This window comes from Trachymyrmex septentrionalis, unplaced genomic scaffold, assembly GCF_001594115.1.
Source record: "Trachymyrmex septentrionalis isolate Tsep2-gDNA-1 unplaced genomic scaffold, Tsep1.0 scaffold60, whole genome shotgun sequence".
Lineage (NCBI taxonomy): Eukaryota > Metazoa > Arthropoda > Insecta > Hymenoptera > Formicidae > Trachymyrmex > Trachymyrmex septentrionalis.
In genome coordinates, this window is record NW_017305779.1 from 3,777,738 (window position 1) to 3,794,381 (window position 16,644).

Sequence of the window (16,644 nt, forward strand, 5' to 3'; positions counted from 1 at the left end):
ATCAGCTCTCAATCTGTTCTTAAGGAAAAAATTGCTCGCTATGTACTTCCAATGCATTTCCGGTGCATTTCCAAGTATTGACATTTTCGACAAGTGCCGCCTGCCTGTGTCATTATTAAATATTATAGTTACAAGATTAATAAATAATACATTTTTTCTTTAGGATATGAGCGTGTGTTATTGTATTTTGCAATGTTAGAGTTTATTAACTTTGCATTTTGATTCTTAGTCGTTTCGTATGGCCGCGGTCAAGACTTCTTAGTAAGATGAACTTCGTGATTTCACCCTGGCCGTTTAATTATCGGTTAACTCGTAGTTTCCTTACCTCAAACACGCGGTTAACATTTCCTAGTTAATCGAGGCACCCTATCGACAAAGTGCGAGAAGAGTAAATCAGTGAAGGTGAATTAAAACTGGCTACCGATGTGACTGCCAAGTTCGTCATTGCGTTGTCGACGCGAAAAACTTTAGGGTTCCGTACTCGGTTTTACTTATTGTTAGTATGAGCGCAATTTGCTAGAAAGCTAACGGAGATTGCCATAAACAAGCCATAAAGTGTTCACGTTTTATGCATCCATTTTACTTCACTTATCGTCCGCACTCGAACGCTCTCTTTCTCTCTTTCTCACATTCGGTCTCTCTGTCTAACGCGGCCAGATCCCCATTTTAAATGCGGACAGAACGCGGCGGGGATTTTTATCGCGAGCCGGGCGAGCTGACTTTACGTTAATCATACTAAAAATAACAGAGACGCCAGAGTGGTTTTCGCCTTGCGTATCCTTGCCGCGCGCATTAGTATGCGGCATGGGCAGAGATACCGAGCCTCGAAAAATGGGACATTAATCTGTTACATTACCTATGACAGTGAGAAACAGTGCCTTAAGTAGCTCCAAGCTGCGGGCAAACGGTGCTATTTATTACATAGAAGCGTTCCTTGTTGAAAAATATATAGTAATTCAGAGACACGCGCGCAAAAGGGAGAAGTTGTCCTATTGTTGCTTTCTTTTATGATTATTGATATCATTTGGGGTGTTACTCTGATTAAGACATGACTTCATGTTCTCTGCCATGTAAAGAGATGACAGTTAACACTTAGAATTTATGGTATTAAAATTTATCTCATTAGAATTATAGTATAAACGAATTATTTTTAAAAACTTTATTACTTAATTCCGAAAATAAAACAATGCTGTTTGTTATATAATATACAATATATGTTTATGCACACATTGTTGTGTGTAAAATATATGATTTAATAATAATGGACAAATATATTTAGAAAAGTAGGAAATAAGTTTATTCATATATCGCAAAATTAATTATTACATTCGAATCGAATTTTTATCATGGGCTTAAAACATTAAATTAGAACTGAAATTTCTTTAAATAATTAATTATTTTCTATATATAGGGAAAGCTGGATCGTCTTTCTTAAATTATAATAAATGCAACTGATTGTAAGTTGCATTTATTTGAAGGCATCATGCAATTCATGTAACATAAATTCATGTAACATAAATTCCTACGATTTTTTTATTTTTTAATATCTAAATATTGCAACAAGAGAAGAGACATCTATAATTTATTTTTTTTTATTTCATTTCTTTAACCTAAATTCGCTTCTCTCAATTTCTATTTTGGTTCTCGTTTTCTTTCTATTGCTTTGAAAATAGCTTCTCGATTGCTAATGATTTTTTATAACAAAATCTGTATTGCTATTTTGCACTTTCCGCACTTCTTCCATTTCCGAATTAAAGTAGATATCTATATTAATTAATACATTAATATTCTGATTGAATGTCTACCTAAAATGATTACTATCTCTTGCATGTTTTAACAATACCTTTTGGATGTCTCGTCACTTCCCTATCTCTCCGCAATTTTTATCATTTGTTCTTGTTTTTTTTTTTCACATGTTACATTACCGTTTATGAGAAATTTATATATACAGTATATACTTCTTTACTTTTGCTCGCGTTCATTTATCTAGCTTATCTCGTCACACGCGCGCGAGTTAGAATACCATAAAAGTTCATAATCTAACGGACGTGGTACCGATAAGTATTTACATAAGTTTGTATATTTCAAAGAGATACAGAGATACACAAATAGATGTATCAATTATTGAGAAACATATGATATTTTAACTAATGGCGTGCATTATTTCTTTCTATTATTTCTTTCAGTATGACAAATTTTACTCTTCATATTAGATATTTCATTTCGCTAATTTTTGAAAATCCTGTTGAGTTACTCTCACTTGTTATATTTTTAAACGTTTCTATAATGTTTTAAATAATTAACATAATAATAATTATGTTAATAACAATATATAAACATTTAAAACAAGTGAGAGTAATTCCACAGGATTTTCAAAATTAATCATTTATCTTTCATTTTTGTATTTTCTTTCTTTTACTATATTGTAATTTTTTTTCTACACTATATTATTGATGAAAAATTTTCTCTCTTTAAATGAAATTACTTTCTATGGTAATTTGTTATTATTTTACCGCGGTATGTCATGGAAATGCAAGCGAGCGTCTTTCCGTTTGCTAAGCAAAACTGTTTAACGCACAAAATGTCCTTTGATCCCCGATCGTTTCGAGGCCACACGCTCGCCAAATTTAAACGAAATTGGATGGAAAGAGGCTACAGAGATCGATTTTAATGTAAATATCTTTGGCAGCTTTTAAGAAAAAAAGTCGTTCGGCATTTTCTTGTTTAACAATTTTACTATTAAGTTTACTATATTGATTTATAAAATAATAATGTTTAAAGGACTGTTTGTCCCAAAAAATAACATTCCGAAAGAATTGACATAAAAAAAATACACGAGCAAGAAAAATAAATAAGAGCACTTTTTTAAATAATATATACCTATTTATTTTATTTAAAATAATAATAATATACGATGTAAGAAAATCTCTTTTTCTCGCTCTATTTTATGTATAAAATAGAGCTCTCTGTTTCCTTAATAACGATATTTTATACGTTAAATATTCGCACAAATGCGAATCTTTGTATATAAAAATTTTGTCAATACAATCGTTTATGCTTTGCTTGTAAATGATTGATACGAACGGATGGAGTATATGCAGGATAGTAACTGGTAGCGTAATGCTGCTGCCAGTTGTCGTTACGGAGATAGTTTGTACCAGTCAAGTTTCATGATACTGTTAAGTAAGTTTGCGAAAGCCTTGGTTTCCGCGATGAAAATCGCAGCAGCGCACCTGCATATGCTTAAAACAGATATGCATATAGTGATGTTTCAGCAATTCACGTAATCATGTTAGCAATCTTGAAACATAACGTTTCTCTAAAAGTTTTACGCTCGATACACACAGAAATTAGTACCGCTTTTACAAAACTGTTGACTTTTAATCAGAAATAAAAACGAACTATTTAAAATGAATAAATAAAAATATTATAAAAAGAAATAAATGCGTATCTAAATTTTTAACATCTTTTATAATAATTTCCTTTTAAGAAAATAATTTTTAGAAACGCAACTTAAAAACGTAACTAATCATACGCTTTAGAGATTGTGTTAAAGACAAAACATCTTAACGTTGTTCACTTTATTAATGAAGTTAACGGAACTCAGGCAGACATAGATTAATATAAAATACAACTTTGAAAGATACGTTGTATAAAGCGACACTTTTCGCTTGTAATTAACACCACTGCGCCGATGTTAAGTGGAGCAGTAAGCCAGTGAGCTGATTTTGAGCTATGCGAACCCTTCCTGCGGCTTCTCCTCGTTAAAGGTGAAGACACTCTGAACTAAATCGGAGAACCATTCCACCACCCATCTTGTCCCACCTCTCGACTGCCTTTCACTCTCTACCCCATCTTCGCCGCCGCGTTTTCGGTCCTCATTCAAGCAACCGTTTGACATCTGAGAGACCTGGGACACCGGTGCCGAATACCAGTCGAATTACCGTAAATCGAACTGCCAGCTACCTTCCAGCAAGCGTCCCGAGAGACGGTTGAGTTCCGATCTTAAGTCTGTATATTAGCGCTTACTGAATTCCCGCTCTCTAAAACGGGAATCACAGCATTATTGCATGTCGACGTAGTCCAAATTCTCGAATTTAAATACATACAATCATCGTGCTCGACTTTGTTCGATTTTACGAATAAATTGAAAATAATCTTTACGTAATCAAACTGTTATTAATCAAAGCGGTTTTCTTATATCCTGACTTTTCTTTAAGATATTAATATCATACAGAATTAAATATCGCACTTGATGATAATAGTCAAGCTTGCTGGTTACGGCAACCTTCCGACGATCGGTTTCTTAGGCGATAACATTGCAACAATGGACGATGGAATGATTTGAAATCACACCTGAATAATTCGTACAATCTAGAAGGAAGGAAGGCCATCAGCTGGATTAAAGGCAGGACCAATAAAGTAGAAAACGCTACAAAACCGCCAGTATGAAAACCGACGGCACAGGGCAGCGCGCTTGCCGTGATAAATCGATTTCGTGTGAAACGAACCGTGAAAAATGGCGGGCAGTCGCACGTGGAAAATGTGTTTCGGCTGATAGCGCTTTCGACGCACTCTCTCTCTCTCTCTCTTTCTCTCTCTCTGTTTGTTTTTCTCTCTCTTCCTTGCAGGCCTCGTTGGCGCCGGTTAATGCAGTTGACCCTATGCAACCGTAAATCTAATCCCGCTGACTGCCGGACGCCAGTTAGGCTCGCTGAACGATCTCTTAAGGGTCACCGAAAGGAGCTAATGTAGCGTTAAATAATTTATAAAAAAGTAGGTCGAAGAATCTTGCTCAGGTAGATCAAGTTTTGGTAAAAGTTGCTTGCGCACTTTTGGATGCAAGCCTCTTTTCTTTTTAAAGCTAATTTTTTACCTTCCTTCTTTCGGTCAGCGCTCTAACGATGAAATTCATACGAATTCTAAACAATTTGAAATATGAAGAAGACAAGCTATTAATGATGTTGAGCAATATTGATTGTTAATTCAGTTAACATTTCATTAGGCATCAAATGGAAGTTTCTAAAATTGAATTTTTCATTAAGCGTAAAAAATAGTCAGAAATGAAGTTATGATCGTTAATATCTTTTTTTTTTTTTTTTCATAAAATTTAACGAAATTACAGATATTTTATATAATATAGTAACAAATGAATACGGGAATCTATATACATAATAAGTTAACAGCAAAGGATGATAAAATTGGAATTTGGATTGTAACTATGCGATACATATTTTTCAGAGTTCGAAATTTAAATAATAAAGGTGTCTAGTATAGAGATGATAAAAATATTTTCAAAGAAAATTAAGACGAATGATTATGTCGAAAAAACGATTGGAAGCGATTATAACTTGAGGAAACCACTGTTGTTTCATAGGATATAGAACGAGGTCAGGAGAGCCTCAAGATTGACGATGCGGAAGCATTAAGGAAGGGCAAGGTCAACGATAATGTTCTTATCGCGCTTGTGAAACAGCTGCTTGCTTATCGTGCCTCACAGGTTCCCTCTCGTTAGACGATATGCGCATTACGTTCTCGAGATAATCTGATCAAGCAAATAATCCTACGATCCAACACAATTTCAGGAATGTCTCGAACATGTCTCTGTAGAGAGCATTTTGCATAGTACTACTTTTAATTTCATCTTGGCTAGATTGCATTTTCTTGAATCTTTAACGCACGTGGAAAGTATCAATGGACTTTAAAATTACTGAAAACGTTGGCGTAAAAGAAGAAGTAAGTAAACGAGAAAATAAACGAATTAAGTGACACTCGATAATTAACACTTTTTCAATCGTTTTATCATTTTACTTTGTTTTTAATCGTTTTAAAGTTCAAGTTATATTATTCGATGATATTTTATAATTGTACACTGAAAAAATTTCTGGTTGGAAAAGGCGAATCAGAAATTTGTGGTTAAATTTATTAGAATTCCAGTTATGGAATTCTAGTTGATACAATATTTCTGGTAAAATCTATTAAAGTTCTTATATTTTTGCCAGAATAATTATATCAATTAGAATTCTAATTATCTCAAATAGAATTCCAATAGATTTAATCAGAAAATTCTGATTCGTCCATTTTCCAATAAAATTACTATTTAATCGAATCAGACCATTTTTCTTAGTGCATAATTCTTAAAAAAAATTCTTTATATATACTCTATAGTCACAGGACACTTATATTTGATAACATTTTTAAGAAATATATAATAATTTTACATGAAAAGAGATAGAACAAATTTTTATCTTCATTTTCGGAAAAATTACTGTTAAAAATTGAAAAATTAGTAATATCTTTTTCCCTTTTAAGCATGATTTTCCTGTCATAAAGTTATAGTGAAGCTTGTTGGAAATAACGGAAAATAAAAGTAGTCTCGAAATCTTTTTCATAAAGTTTTGCAATAAATTAAATTAAATTAAATTAACAAAAGATAAATAATAAAAAGCATACAGCCACAACAATAGATGTAAACAAGTCATATATTTAAAATTCTAAATAAATAAGTAAACGTTTCGATCAAGATTTGACCATCATCAATACATAAAATTTACTGTTTTAGCCACTTTCAAATAATTTTAAATTAAATTAAATTAAATTAAATCTGCAATTATTTCTCTTTACTACAAATTTTCACAAAGTTGAAGAAAAAAATTTTCATAATTGATAAGCGTACACGTCTATTTTTCTTTTCTCCCCTCACGCGGATAATTTGACAGGAAAGCAGCGCATAACGGTTCGACTGGAAACATCGAGGCAAAATTTTATACGTTGCATACTGCCTGAGCAAGTCAGGGCGTCCAGCCATTCTTTATTAAAGGGCATACCGATCCAGAAAGCTTCAAGGCCTCTTGCGTGATGAATGTAAGGCTGAACTCTTGCAACCTAACCCGTCTCGACCTAGCCTACCTTTACCGAAAGGACGTACCTTTAACTCTGTTTAACTTCCACCTGAATTAGCTTTCATCTACCTTGCGGGTCGTTCCACACATTGTTCTCCGCAATCTAACTCGACGTCGTTTACATTTCGCAGTGGCCCGTGCTAATGTTTAAACCCTTCACCGTTCACCGCGGATCACTTTACTCGGTAAAACATCTATTACCTATAAAAATTTACCGCCTGAGGCACGTATTGTTATATGTCGTGAGTTGAAATAAAATTTTGTGAGAATTATGAATCTTTTTGAGAAACAATTTTTGAGAACCATTTCTGATTGAAAACAAATAAGCCAGAAGATTCTGCAGGTCATATCAGTTAGAATTCTGGATATCTCTTAACTAGAATTACATAATATTTTTCTTATTACAGTAATAATATCGCAATAATTTTACCAGTAATTTTACAATTACGCGTTTGCTTTTGTTTTTCTTACGTATATGTTCGTTAATTAAAATTCCGATAAAGTGGAACATTTCTTTGGATTAGATTAAAGAATAGGGAATTTTTTAGTAGCTTATGTCTGAAGAAATAGGTCGTTGCCGCATTCTTCCTAAGAAAGTATTTTTAAATCAGTCAAAGAATACGAACGTAAAAGAAAATGCAAAAACATTCCAAAAAACTTTATAGTATATATAGATCTCCTGCAATTAATTACGTAAAGTAATGCACTGTCGGTGCATACGAAGAAGTGTCTTACTGAAAACACTCTGCTTCCATCGATCGAATTTGACATCGCGTGCAGAAAACAATTTGAGAAAAAAAAAAGCGAAATAGGATGTCCAACGATCGACTCTAGTCGCAGGCCTTCGTACCAGTAAAGCCCGAGCTTGTCTGCGCAATAAGGATCCGAAGCATTACGGACAACCTAGGTCGGTCCCGTCCCATCTCACCCTCAGACGGAATGTTTTGCATTTTAAGAAGGTGTCGGATATCCTTTGCGTTATCCGAAGACAGGCCTTCCCTGTTGCCTCGCGCTTGTCGCGAAGCGAGGGTACGGAGGAAAGAAGGGAAAAAGGTGGAGGGAGACACGAGAGGCAGAGAAGAGCGATCCCTCCCTTGAAATCCGTAGTAATTCACGGTCCTGTATTACGTGGCAAAAAGAACACCCCTCCCCCCCCTCCCCTCTCTCTCTCTCTCCTTCGGCGAGACGACCGATGCTAGCAGGGTCGCTTTACAGTGAACGAACGGAGAATTCGCACGAGCGTGTTAGCAGAAGCGTCCGATGTTAGCTACATTTAATGATATTTATTTTAGGTACGCGTTACCTTCGTCAACGTTACAAATTATAGTCGCAATATTCTCGAAAATTTCTCAATCTTAATATAATGTTTTATACATTTTATAGACAAATCCAACCTTTTTGTGTGGAAAACTGACAGAACAGAAGTAGATTTTTCTTTTTTTTTTTTTTGTTATTTCATAATACCTACATTATAAGAAATGTAGAAACATTCTCTAATTACTTTTACTTTGTAACATTAAGAATCTATTTATAAAAAAATATATTTGTAATATATTACAAAGTTTAATATCATGAGGATTGAAGTAATACCGTGTAATATTACAATATATATATATTTCTCAAAGTAAGAAATTTTTAAGACTTCCGATGATTCAAGACTTCCCACAATCCCAAGAATATTTATTAAAAAATTGTTCGTTTCCGAATAACGTACGAAACAATTTCGAGATTCTTATCACACATTCGAATAGATAGAATATTTTGTATTTGTTATTAGTTGTAAGATATCATTCATAATAAACAATGAAAGAGTAATATTCTATAAGTAAAATTAATAAATGCTCAAGGAGACGAAAATTTGGAAAAGTCGTTGTGAGCGAATAAAAGAACTGAAAAATAGTCATCGGAAAAAGAATTGGTTGGACTCTCGTGTGGTCATTTTCTAGAGGACTCGAAGGACAATCGCATTTAATCGAGTCGCCGTTTACCGAGGCTCTTGCTTAAAGGAGATCCCAGATGAAACGAGAGCAAACTCGATCGTTCCGGTATCTAGGAGCCGACAAACTTTGTTTTTCTTCCTTTTCCAGGAAAACCCTTTTAAAAAAGCAGTACTTTCTCTTTACTGTAAGATACATTTCTCAAGTTGTCTTTTAACTATTTGATTTTATTAAATAATTAAAATTAAGTATTAATTTACGGGGAGATTTGCAGGTTGTGCAACCATTGTGCAATAAATTACAGAAAATTGCTGAATTCAAAGAAAAAGATTATAAGACGGATTTTATTTCTTTGAGAAATTGCGACCGTATAAAAGAAGTATTCTATAAATCAAGAAATAGATGTGTATAAGGAAAAATAAACAGAGATTTAAAACTCATTTATAATTAAACTACGTAATTTCGTAAGTTCAAGGGAAAAATTTATCTGTCCATCATATGAAAAGTCTTTCGTTTTATAAAATAAAGTTTCTATCATTTTTGACATGAGTACAGAGAGAAAAGAACATTTAATTCTCGGTGGAATTTGTAAAGTTAGCTTCTCCGTCCTTGATTTTGTTCGACGAAAAACCGATATATTATTTAAATACTAAAATCATTTATGTGATTTCTAGCATCTTTACATCGTATGCGTCAGCTCAGATTTTTGACGTATACTTTCAAATCGACATCTTCTACTCATTGATTTCTATCCCGGGAATAAAAATTGAACAAAAATTCCAATTCAATTCCGTTATTTTCTACATTCGAGAAACGCAATCGTTTGCTTTTGTTTATATTCTTACTACTCGTGCAATCGTCAAGCATTGATATCTGATTTGTTTGTATGATATTTTCCTCGTGAACATTGCGATACTTTGCGAAAGAAGATTAGGTATATTCTTATAAGGTTTAAGTTAAATTGGAGCGAAGAAGTGTTATCTCTTACCTCGAGAAAGTGTTATCACCAGCGCCGACAACGACAGAAGCTGTTCATCGAAATAGGATTACTTTTTTATTAAAAGACCGCATGATACGCATTTAGGATTCACGGCATATAGCAAAAATTAAGTCCATCTTTTCCCATGTTATAATATGTTTATATAAAACTTTAAATACACTCCTCTTTCTTTCTCAACTCTCTCAACCCACATGAAAATGCATAGCTGTGTTGTTACGCTCATTTTTTTCACATGTAAAACATTTTTATTTTTTAAATATGTTTAGAAGACATTAAAAACATATTTTATTGCAATCTTGACGTATTAACTAAAATTATGAAAAATAATTTCTATATTTTAATATTTAATATGCATATTTTAATGTTTTATAATATGATTAAATTATTATTTAATATAATTTCTTTTCAATAATTATTTTATTAAAATAATGATAGAGAAATTGAAATTGAAGCTTTTCAATAAAAATTTTTATTAGAGAAAAAGAAATAATAAAAGAACTATTGCCAGAAGGCAATATTGGTGCGTAAACATTTATATCATGTATATTATGTATATAATTGTTTGTGTAATATTTCCATTTTGCTTCTATAATGATCGAAGAGATAATGGAAAATCGCAAAAAAAGATCGAACATTTTAACACAAATATTTGCCCATCTATGTCCTGACGCTTTTTTCTCGTATAATCGAACAGATCGTTAGCAGACTGATAGTTAAGGCCACGTGCCACAATGCGTTTTGTTTTCTTTATTGGCCTTTTCTATCATACAATCATCAATACCAATATTTAAGTAATAATGCCGTTAAAATTCATATAATTGGAAAATTCTTCTTACTGACTTCGATTCGAGACTGATATAGCAGAGTGTGATTTGGGATCTGTATATTCTGAGAAATGAATTCATTCGATTTTGGAATGCCAAAAGCTGAATTCTCGAAAAAATTCGCAATTGTCTCGAGTCATCCCTTTGCAACGCGCTCGCAACCAAGCCGGTGAGCGAGATTTATAGACGCGTGGAAGGGATATCGATCGGCCGTAGGCCCATCGTGTATTGTTAGTAATTGGAACATTTATGAGCCAATCAATCACTTCTGCTGTTGCAGTCCCCCCTATGCTCTGGATACCGCACCAATTGGTCGGCGCGCCCCTGGGTTACTCCGTTATTCTGGAATGTTATACCGAAGCTCATCCGACTTCTTTGAATTACTGGGCGAGGGAGGACGGCCTAATGATTCACGAGAGCAGTAAATACAAGACTGTGTCGTTACCCGATAAGCCATCTTACAAGACGCATATGATGCTCACGATAAACGATATACAGGTGAGTGGAAGCGTGCATCTTATCGATGATCAACAATTCCGTTTGGTTCTCAAATGAAACTCATTCAAAAATTCTCAAAAAATTCCTCGTATTTTCAGCCGCATAAAAACGATTTACGAAAAAAGACAAAAAACAGATTTTTTTTTAATTGAAAAAAAAATGAGGCTTTATCATTAATGGTATAAAAATATCTTCATTCCTTTCAATACGTTATATGAAAATTAAGCGCTGTTTTTTTTGCATGTTTAATGAATTAGAATTGCACGTTAAAATGCAACATAATTGCTGTTAAAAAAAAAACATATGGCTTTATTATGTACACCGCGTTAAAATTCACGATTTAGTAATAGTACCATATCGTAAATCACGATCGTTGCACACTGGCGATGAACGCGACAGACGATGTCGCGTAATAAAGCACTTTAGAGTATCTGCGTACAAAATAAAAACGCATAATATATGGCGTTATATATACGGCATTATGTACGGTTAAATAGATATCACAATAATTTATCATTATTCAATAATAATAATATTAACATTTTAGAAGACGTGACTAATTGTCATTCATTAATATAGTCAAATAAATAATTCAGGAAGCTGATCACTTTTTGTAAAAATTTTTTTTTGTTTTCTTTTTCAAATGTTTTGCGGGTGTAGGACAATTCAAAATTTAGAAGAATAATAGAGATCTCTGAAGTGTCCGATTACATAGTTATTTATTTATTTATTTATTTACTGCATATCGATAAAGAATTACAAAGTGAATAACGATGACTACAGTAATAGATGAGAAAATAAATAAAACGAATAAGGCGTCAGCAGAAACTGCTGCTCTAATGTCTATCAGAAAAGAGAGAGAGAGTAATGAGTTACGATTACAAAAGCAATGAGAACGAAACAAGAGCAATTTAATTAACAGCAGATCGTTAATGCTTTCTTCTCGGTTAGGGATTAAAAAAATACTTGGCATGATTCTATTTTCTATTAATTATAAAAAAGTAAAGTCAACAAAGTTATGATTATACAGAATGATAAAGTTTCATTTTAAAATTTAAGTTGATAATTAATAAGAAATATTTTATTATATTTACCCCATTAAAATTTCTATGCATTTTAGAGAGTAATTTGCTCGCGCCGGTTTACTTTCAGAGGGAAGACTACGGTAGCTACAAGTGTATCGCCAAGAATCCACGTGGAGAAACCGACGGGACGATTCGTCTGTACAGTAAGTGTCTCGTTTTGCCTGCATGCGCCCCGAGCCATCCCTTCAGTACCGTTTACCAAGGTAATGACGGTTCGTCGCGAGCTGTTTGGCGCGTTTATGTCGTGCTGTCATTCCACGGTTGTTTACGAAGTCGACGAAGACGGTCGGTTCTCAACGAACTACGTAATTTCTACAGCACACCCGTTGACGGATACCATGGTTTCTTCGGGCAACGCGCGTTCAGTATACGGTTTGACACGGTTAAACTCCACGACGAACGCGCGCGCGTCACGCGATCTTCCTTCTAGACAAATATACCGACGTTAATTACCTCTACCTAATATTTGCCAACAGATCGCGATTCGCAGTGGCACTTTCCTTGAATTAAATCGCAACATTAGTTGGCTACAGTTTAACGCGGCTGTGTAAATACAAAAAAAAAAACAGTTCTATGTACTACCGTTTAGAGTTTACTCTTGACTGGATCTCAATATTCCCACATTTTTAATATGACGCGCGTACCTTTTTCCCATTTTTTTTTTTTTTTCTTTTCGATTCGTTAGTCCTCGCGTTATGCGTTACCTTCATCGTGTGCGAGGTGAGGGAATAAAATGCATACAATCAAGGATTTCATCTGCGGCTTACAGCTATGATAAAATTGGAGATATGGATGAAATATGGAGACGATCGTACGCATGTACGTATCTCGTGAAAAAGAGTATGAATCGGGACATGTAGAATCGAGCAAATAGAATCGATGGCGCTTACGAAAACGAATGCGGGATCACTCCATTAGTATGGATCGGTTTTTCGCATTAGCAATATTCAAATGAAGCGAACATTTAGCATAAAAGACTACGGATAAGAGAGAAGGTGGTGAAATGTAAACCTTTCTAGTTCGATGGAAAATAAAGGGCGAAAACGATTGTTTGATATGTTTGATATATGTGAGGTGTTTGATATATTTTTTCTTTCTTGCCATTCGGTCTCAGTACGAATCTCTGCAAGTAAATATTTAATAAGCTAGAATTTGCTGGGATATTTGAATTATTTACACGTAAGAATAGTTACGCGAGAAATTGATATTTTTAGAAATAGAATTTGCAATATGCTTTCTAGATATTTCTTAATTAATTGCACGTCTAAAAATATTTTAACCAAAACACTCTCCTTCTATTAAAATTGTAATTGATATTACTTTTAAGCATAGCTGTGCAAAAGTGGATAGTCGCAAAATTCGCGCGTGCCGTGCATACTATCCATGTTGTGGCACAGACAAAATTAAAATTTTTTGGAAGTTTTCTTTAGCTTTGCAGATAAATTTTCCTTGTTTTAAATGAAAAAAAAAATCATTCTTTTTTTTTATTTACTGCAACAAAATTAACTACGATATATCACGATGGTAAATTATTGAGAAAAGCATTTTCACGACGGAATCCTATTCCGATCGGATGACTCGTTGGACTATTGGCGTGGCGCTAATGCTGAATTATTGGTATCCCCGAAAGGGATGCAGGATTAACCGCGTACTAAGAGTCATGTCTCGCAATCAAATGTGTTGTATATCGTTATATATTCTACTCAAGACACACGTAATTGCAACGTTTAAAGTTAGAAATATTACCTTACATCTACGATTGCTTGCATAATTTTTATGATGCAATTAATTTTATATCGATTTATTAATATCGATGTATTTATATAGCGATATGTGATGAATTTGAAGCGAAAGAAATATAATAAAATATCCTCGATAATGAAATCTTAAAGTATTTAATAAATTAATCTTGAAATTTTATAAATTACTCTTTTAACGGAGATCAACATTCTTATCTTATGCGGAGAGACAAACAACAAATAAGGTGAGGTACGCCCTTTTTCCGTCCATTTAAAATTGTCGATTTAGAATCGACTGTGACCATCCCATTGTTCCGTCTACGAGCAGGAGGATGAGAATACGAGGAAAAAGTCAGACCAGAAAGGAATTCGAATTTCTCGGAGCTTCTCCAAAGAGGAAGCGGAGAAATAACTTCGAAAAGGTCCCGCGAAGGCTTGGTGGAGATGCACGACGGTCCGGAGGAGAGAAGCAAACAAACCTACTTCGGTACAGTCAGTAACAACCGGCGGAAGTAACGGAGCCCTTCGCGTTCCTTGAAGAAGGTCGAGCCGGCTCGAAATTAAGTAGCGGCAGTTAGAGATATGTCAGACGAGTTTTATTAAGCGGCATAAAAAAAGAGATTTGTAGACTGACTGAAGGAAACGAGTGGAAGCAAGAGGAAAGAAGGAAGAAGAAGGATACCTTACTTCGTGGAGTAAGTCGTCCCGCGAAGCGAAGACGATTCCTCGGTTGCGGAACTCGTCTACAGCGGCAGTAAAGAATAGGGGAAACAGACAAGGGACCAAGATATGAATTTATTATTAAGAACCTTTGCCTAAGGGGCAAAGTGCCCCTGTTTCTTGATATTCAAGCGCATTTTGTGCTTGTGTCTTACCTCGTCTTTACCCTCCTTGAGGCCCCTTTTTTCCTTCGCGACAGAGATCCGTTTTTCTCTTTTCTGCCGCACTTGAAAAAGCTCAAATTTCCTGGCTAATTTATTTCGCAGTCGAGTCAAACTGCTATTTGTAGCGGCGTTGAAGCGTGGGCTTAGCACGCAAAATGATGGGTAGAACGAGGAGCAAAACTTACGGCGTTCGCTTGGATAGTAACAATATCGTATTCATTCGACTCCTCCTTCGTCTCCCTCTACCGCATACTCTCCCCTTGTGATTTCCTTAACCCGAGCGTCGTATACATAATGCAACGTCCACCCCTGCCGCATCCGCCAGTTCAACCGCTCTGTGTCGCTGCTAAGACGCGGATTTAATAAACGGCCGTTACGCGGCTGCTTTGTCGGCGTCCATAATGTCATTTTTCACTCCCCTTAATTCGGACATGCTTGCTTATGCATGGAACATTATCCCTTAACATGGCATCTGTCAAGAAAAAGGTGTAACACTAAATTAGTGTAAATAACGTAATACTTAAATAAATAACATTGCAACATTTTTTTGAGTCAGTTGATAATTATCACTTTTTGTTATTTCATGAGATCTTACTTTAAAAGTGATTCAAGTTAAAAATTACACTCTAAATTTCTTGCAGTGAAATCTCATTCCAAGAGAGTGAAAATGCAATCACCCTTGAAAAAAAGTGAAAATGTTTCACTTCTTGAAAAAGAATGACAATTTTCATATCACTTTCAGATTTCACTCCTTTGAAATGAAAATTCATTCTAAAAAAAGTGAAAATTGGCAATCTTTTTGAGATTTTACTGTAAGAAATTTAGTAAGTGTAAGTTTCTCAGAAAAGAGAAAAAATTATTTTTCAATTTAACAAAAAATTATTGATTAATTAAATTATTTTGACAAAAAATATATATTCTTAACCAGAAACGTATCCATTTATTCAAAAGAATTCATTTTTGTTATTTCTTAAATTCAAACAATTCTTAAAAAATTATTTATTAATTAAAAAATTGTAATTATTTTTATGAAGTTAAATTAATTCACTTTTGATAATTGATATGATAATGTTTACTTAATTCATTCATGGTAATATCTCGAAAATTATATTTTTTTTTTAGATATTTTACTTTTGAAGTTAGGAAACAATATTAAATAATAAGTTATTTTTCTCTTTATATGAGCTTAAAATATGTTGCAACATTATATTTTATTTATTTATCACTTTATCATAATTATTTGATTGTTTCTATCAAAAGTCAAATTATTTAATTAATATATATATGTGTATGTATGAAATTTGATTTTATCATCACTTTATTAGTTTTTTTTTTTTACGAGATATATCATTTTAGCGATTGATGTGTACATTCCTAAAGCCGCATTTTTGTATCCGACAAATCTTTATCATAAAACATTTTTGAAAGACAATTATAATGCGACTCGCGACAGTAAAAATCCCTTAACGCTTAACAAGCTCTTGATGAAATTCTTGCAAACGGAAAACTTCTCGTTGTACTCAAATTCCTTCTGCAAATCCATACTGAGTTGTCGGACTTTGAAAACTTTCGCGGTCGCGTGGTATCGTGGCTCGCAAAGTTCTACGAGCTTTTCATTTGGATTTGAGAATTTCACTAACGAATTCTTCAGCGTAAGATGCAAACGAAGTCGTGGCCCAGCGTGACTTTGATAAATTTGTTGTGAAACTCTTTCTGCACATGCATTCCGGACGCTGCTAACGCAGCGGCACTTAGCAATTTTGTCGTCGGAGTTG

At 33.9% G+C, this 16,644-nt stretch overlaps 1 protein-coding gene across 1 annotated transcript in view; it reads left to right on the forward strand.

Annotated features, from left to right (window-relative positions):
* Positions 1–16,644, forward strand: part of LOC108752600 (protein CEPU-1-like) — a 187,416-nt gene that overhangs the window by 144,985 nt on the left and 25,787 nt on the right. Inside the window, exons 7-8 of the mRNA XM_018493538.1 lie at positions 10,944–11,161; positions 12,314–12,389. Coding sequence (XP_018349040.1) covers positions 10,944–11,161; positions 12,314–12,389 — 294 coding nt within the window. The remainder of the gene's footprint in view (positions 1–10,943; positions 11,162–12,313; positions 12,390–16,644) is intronic.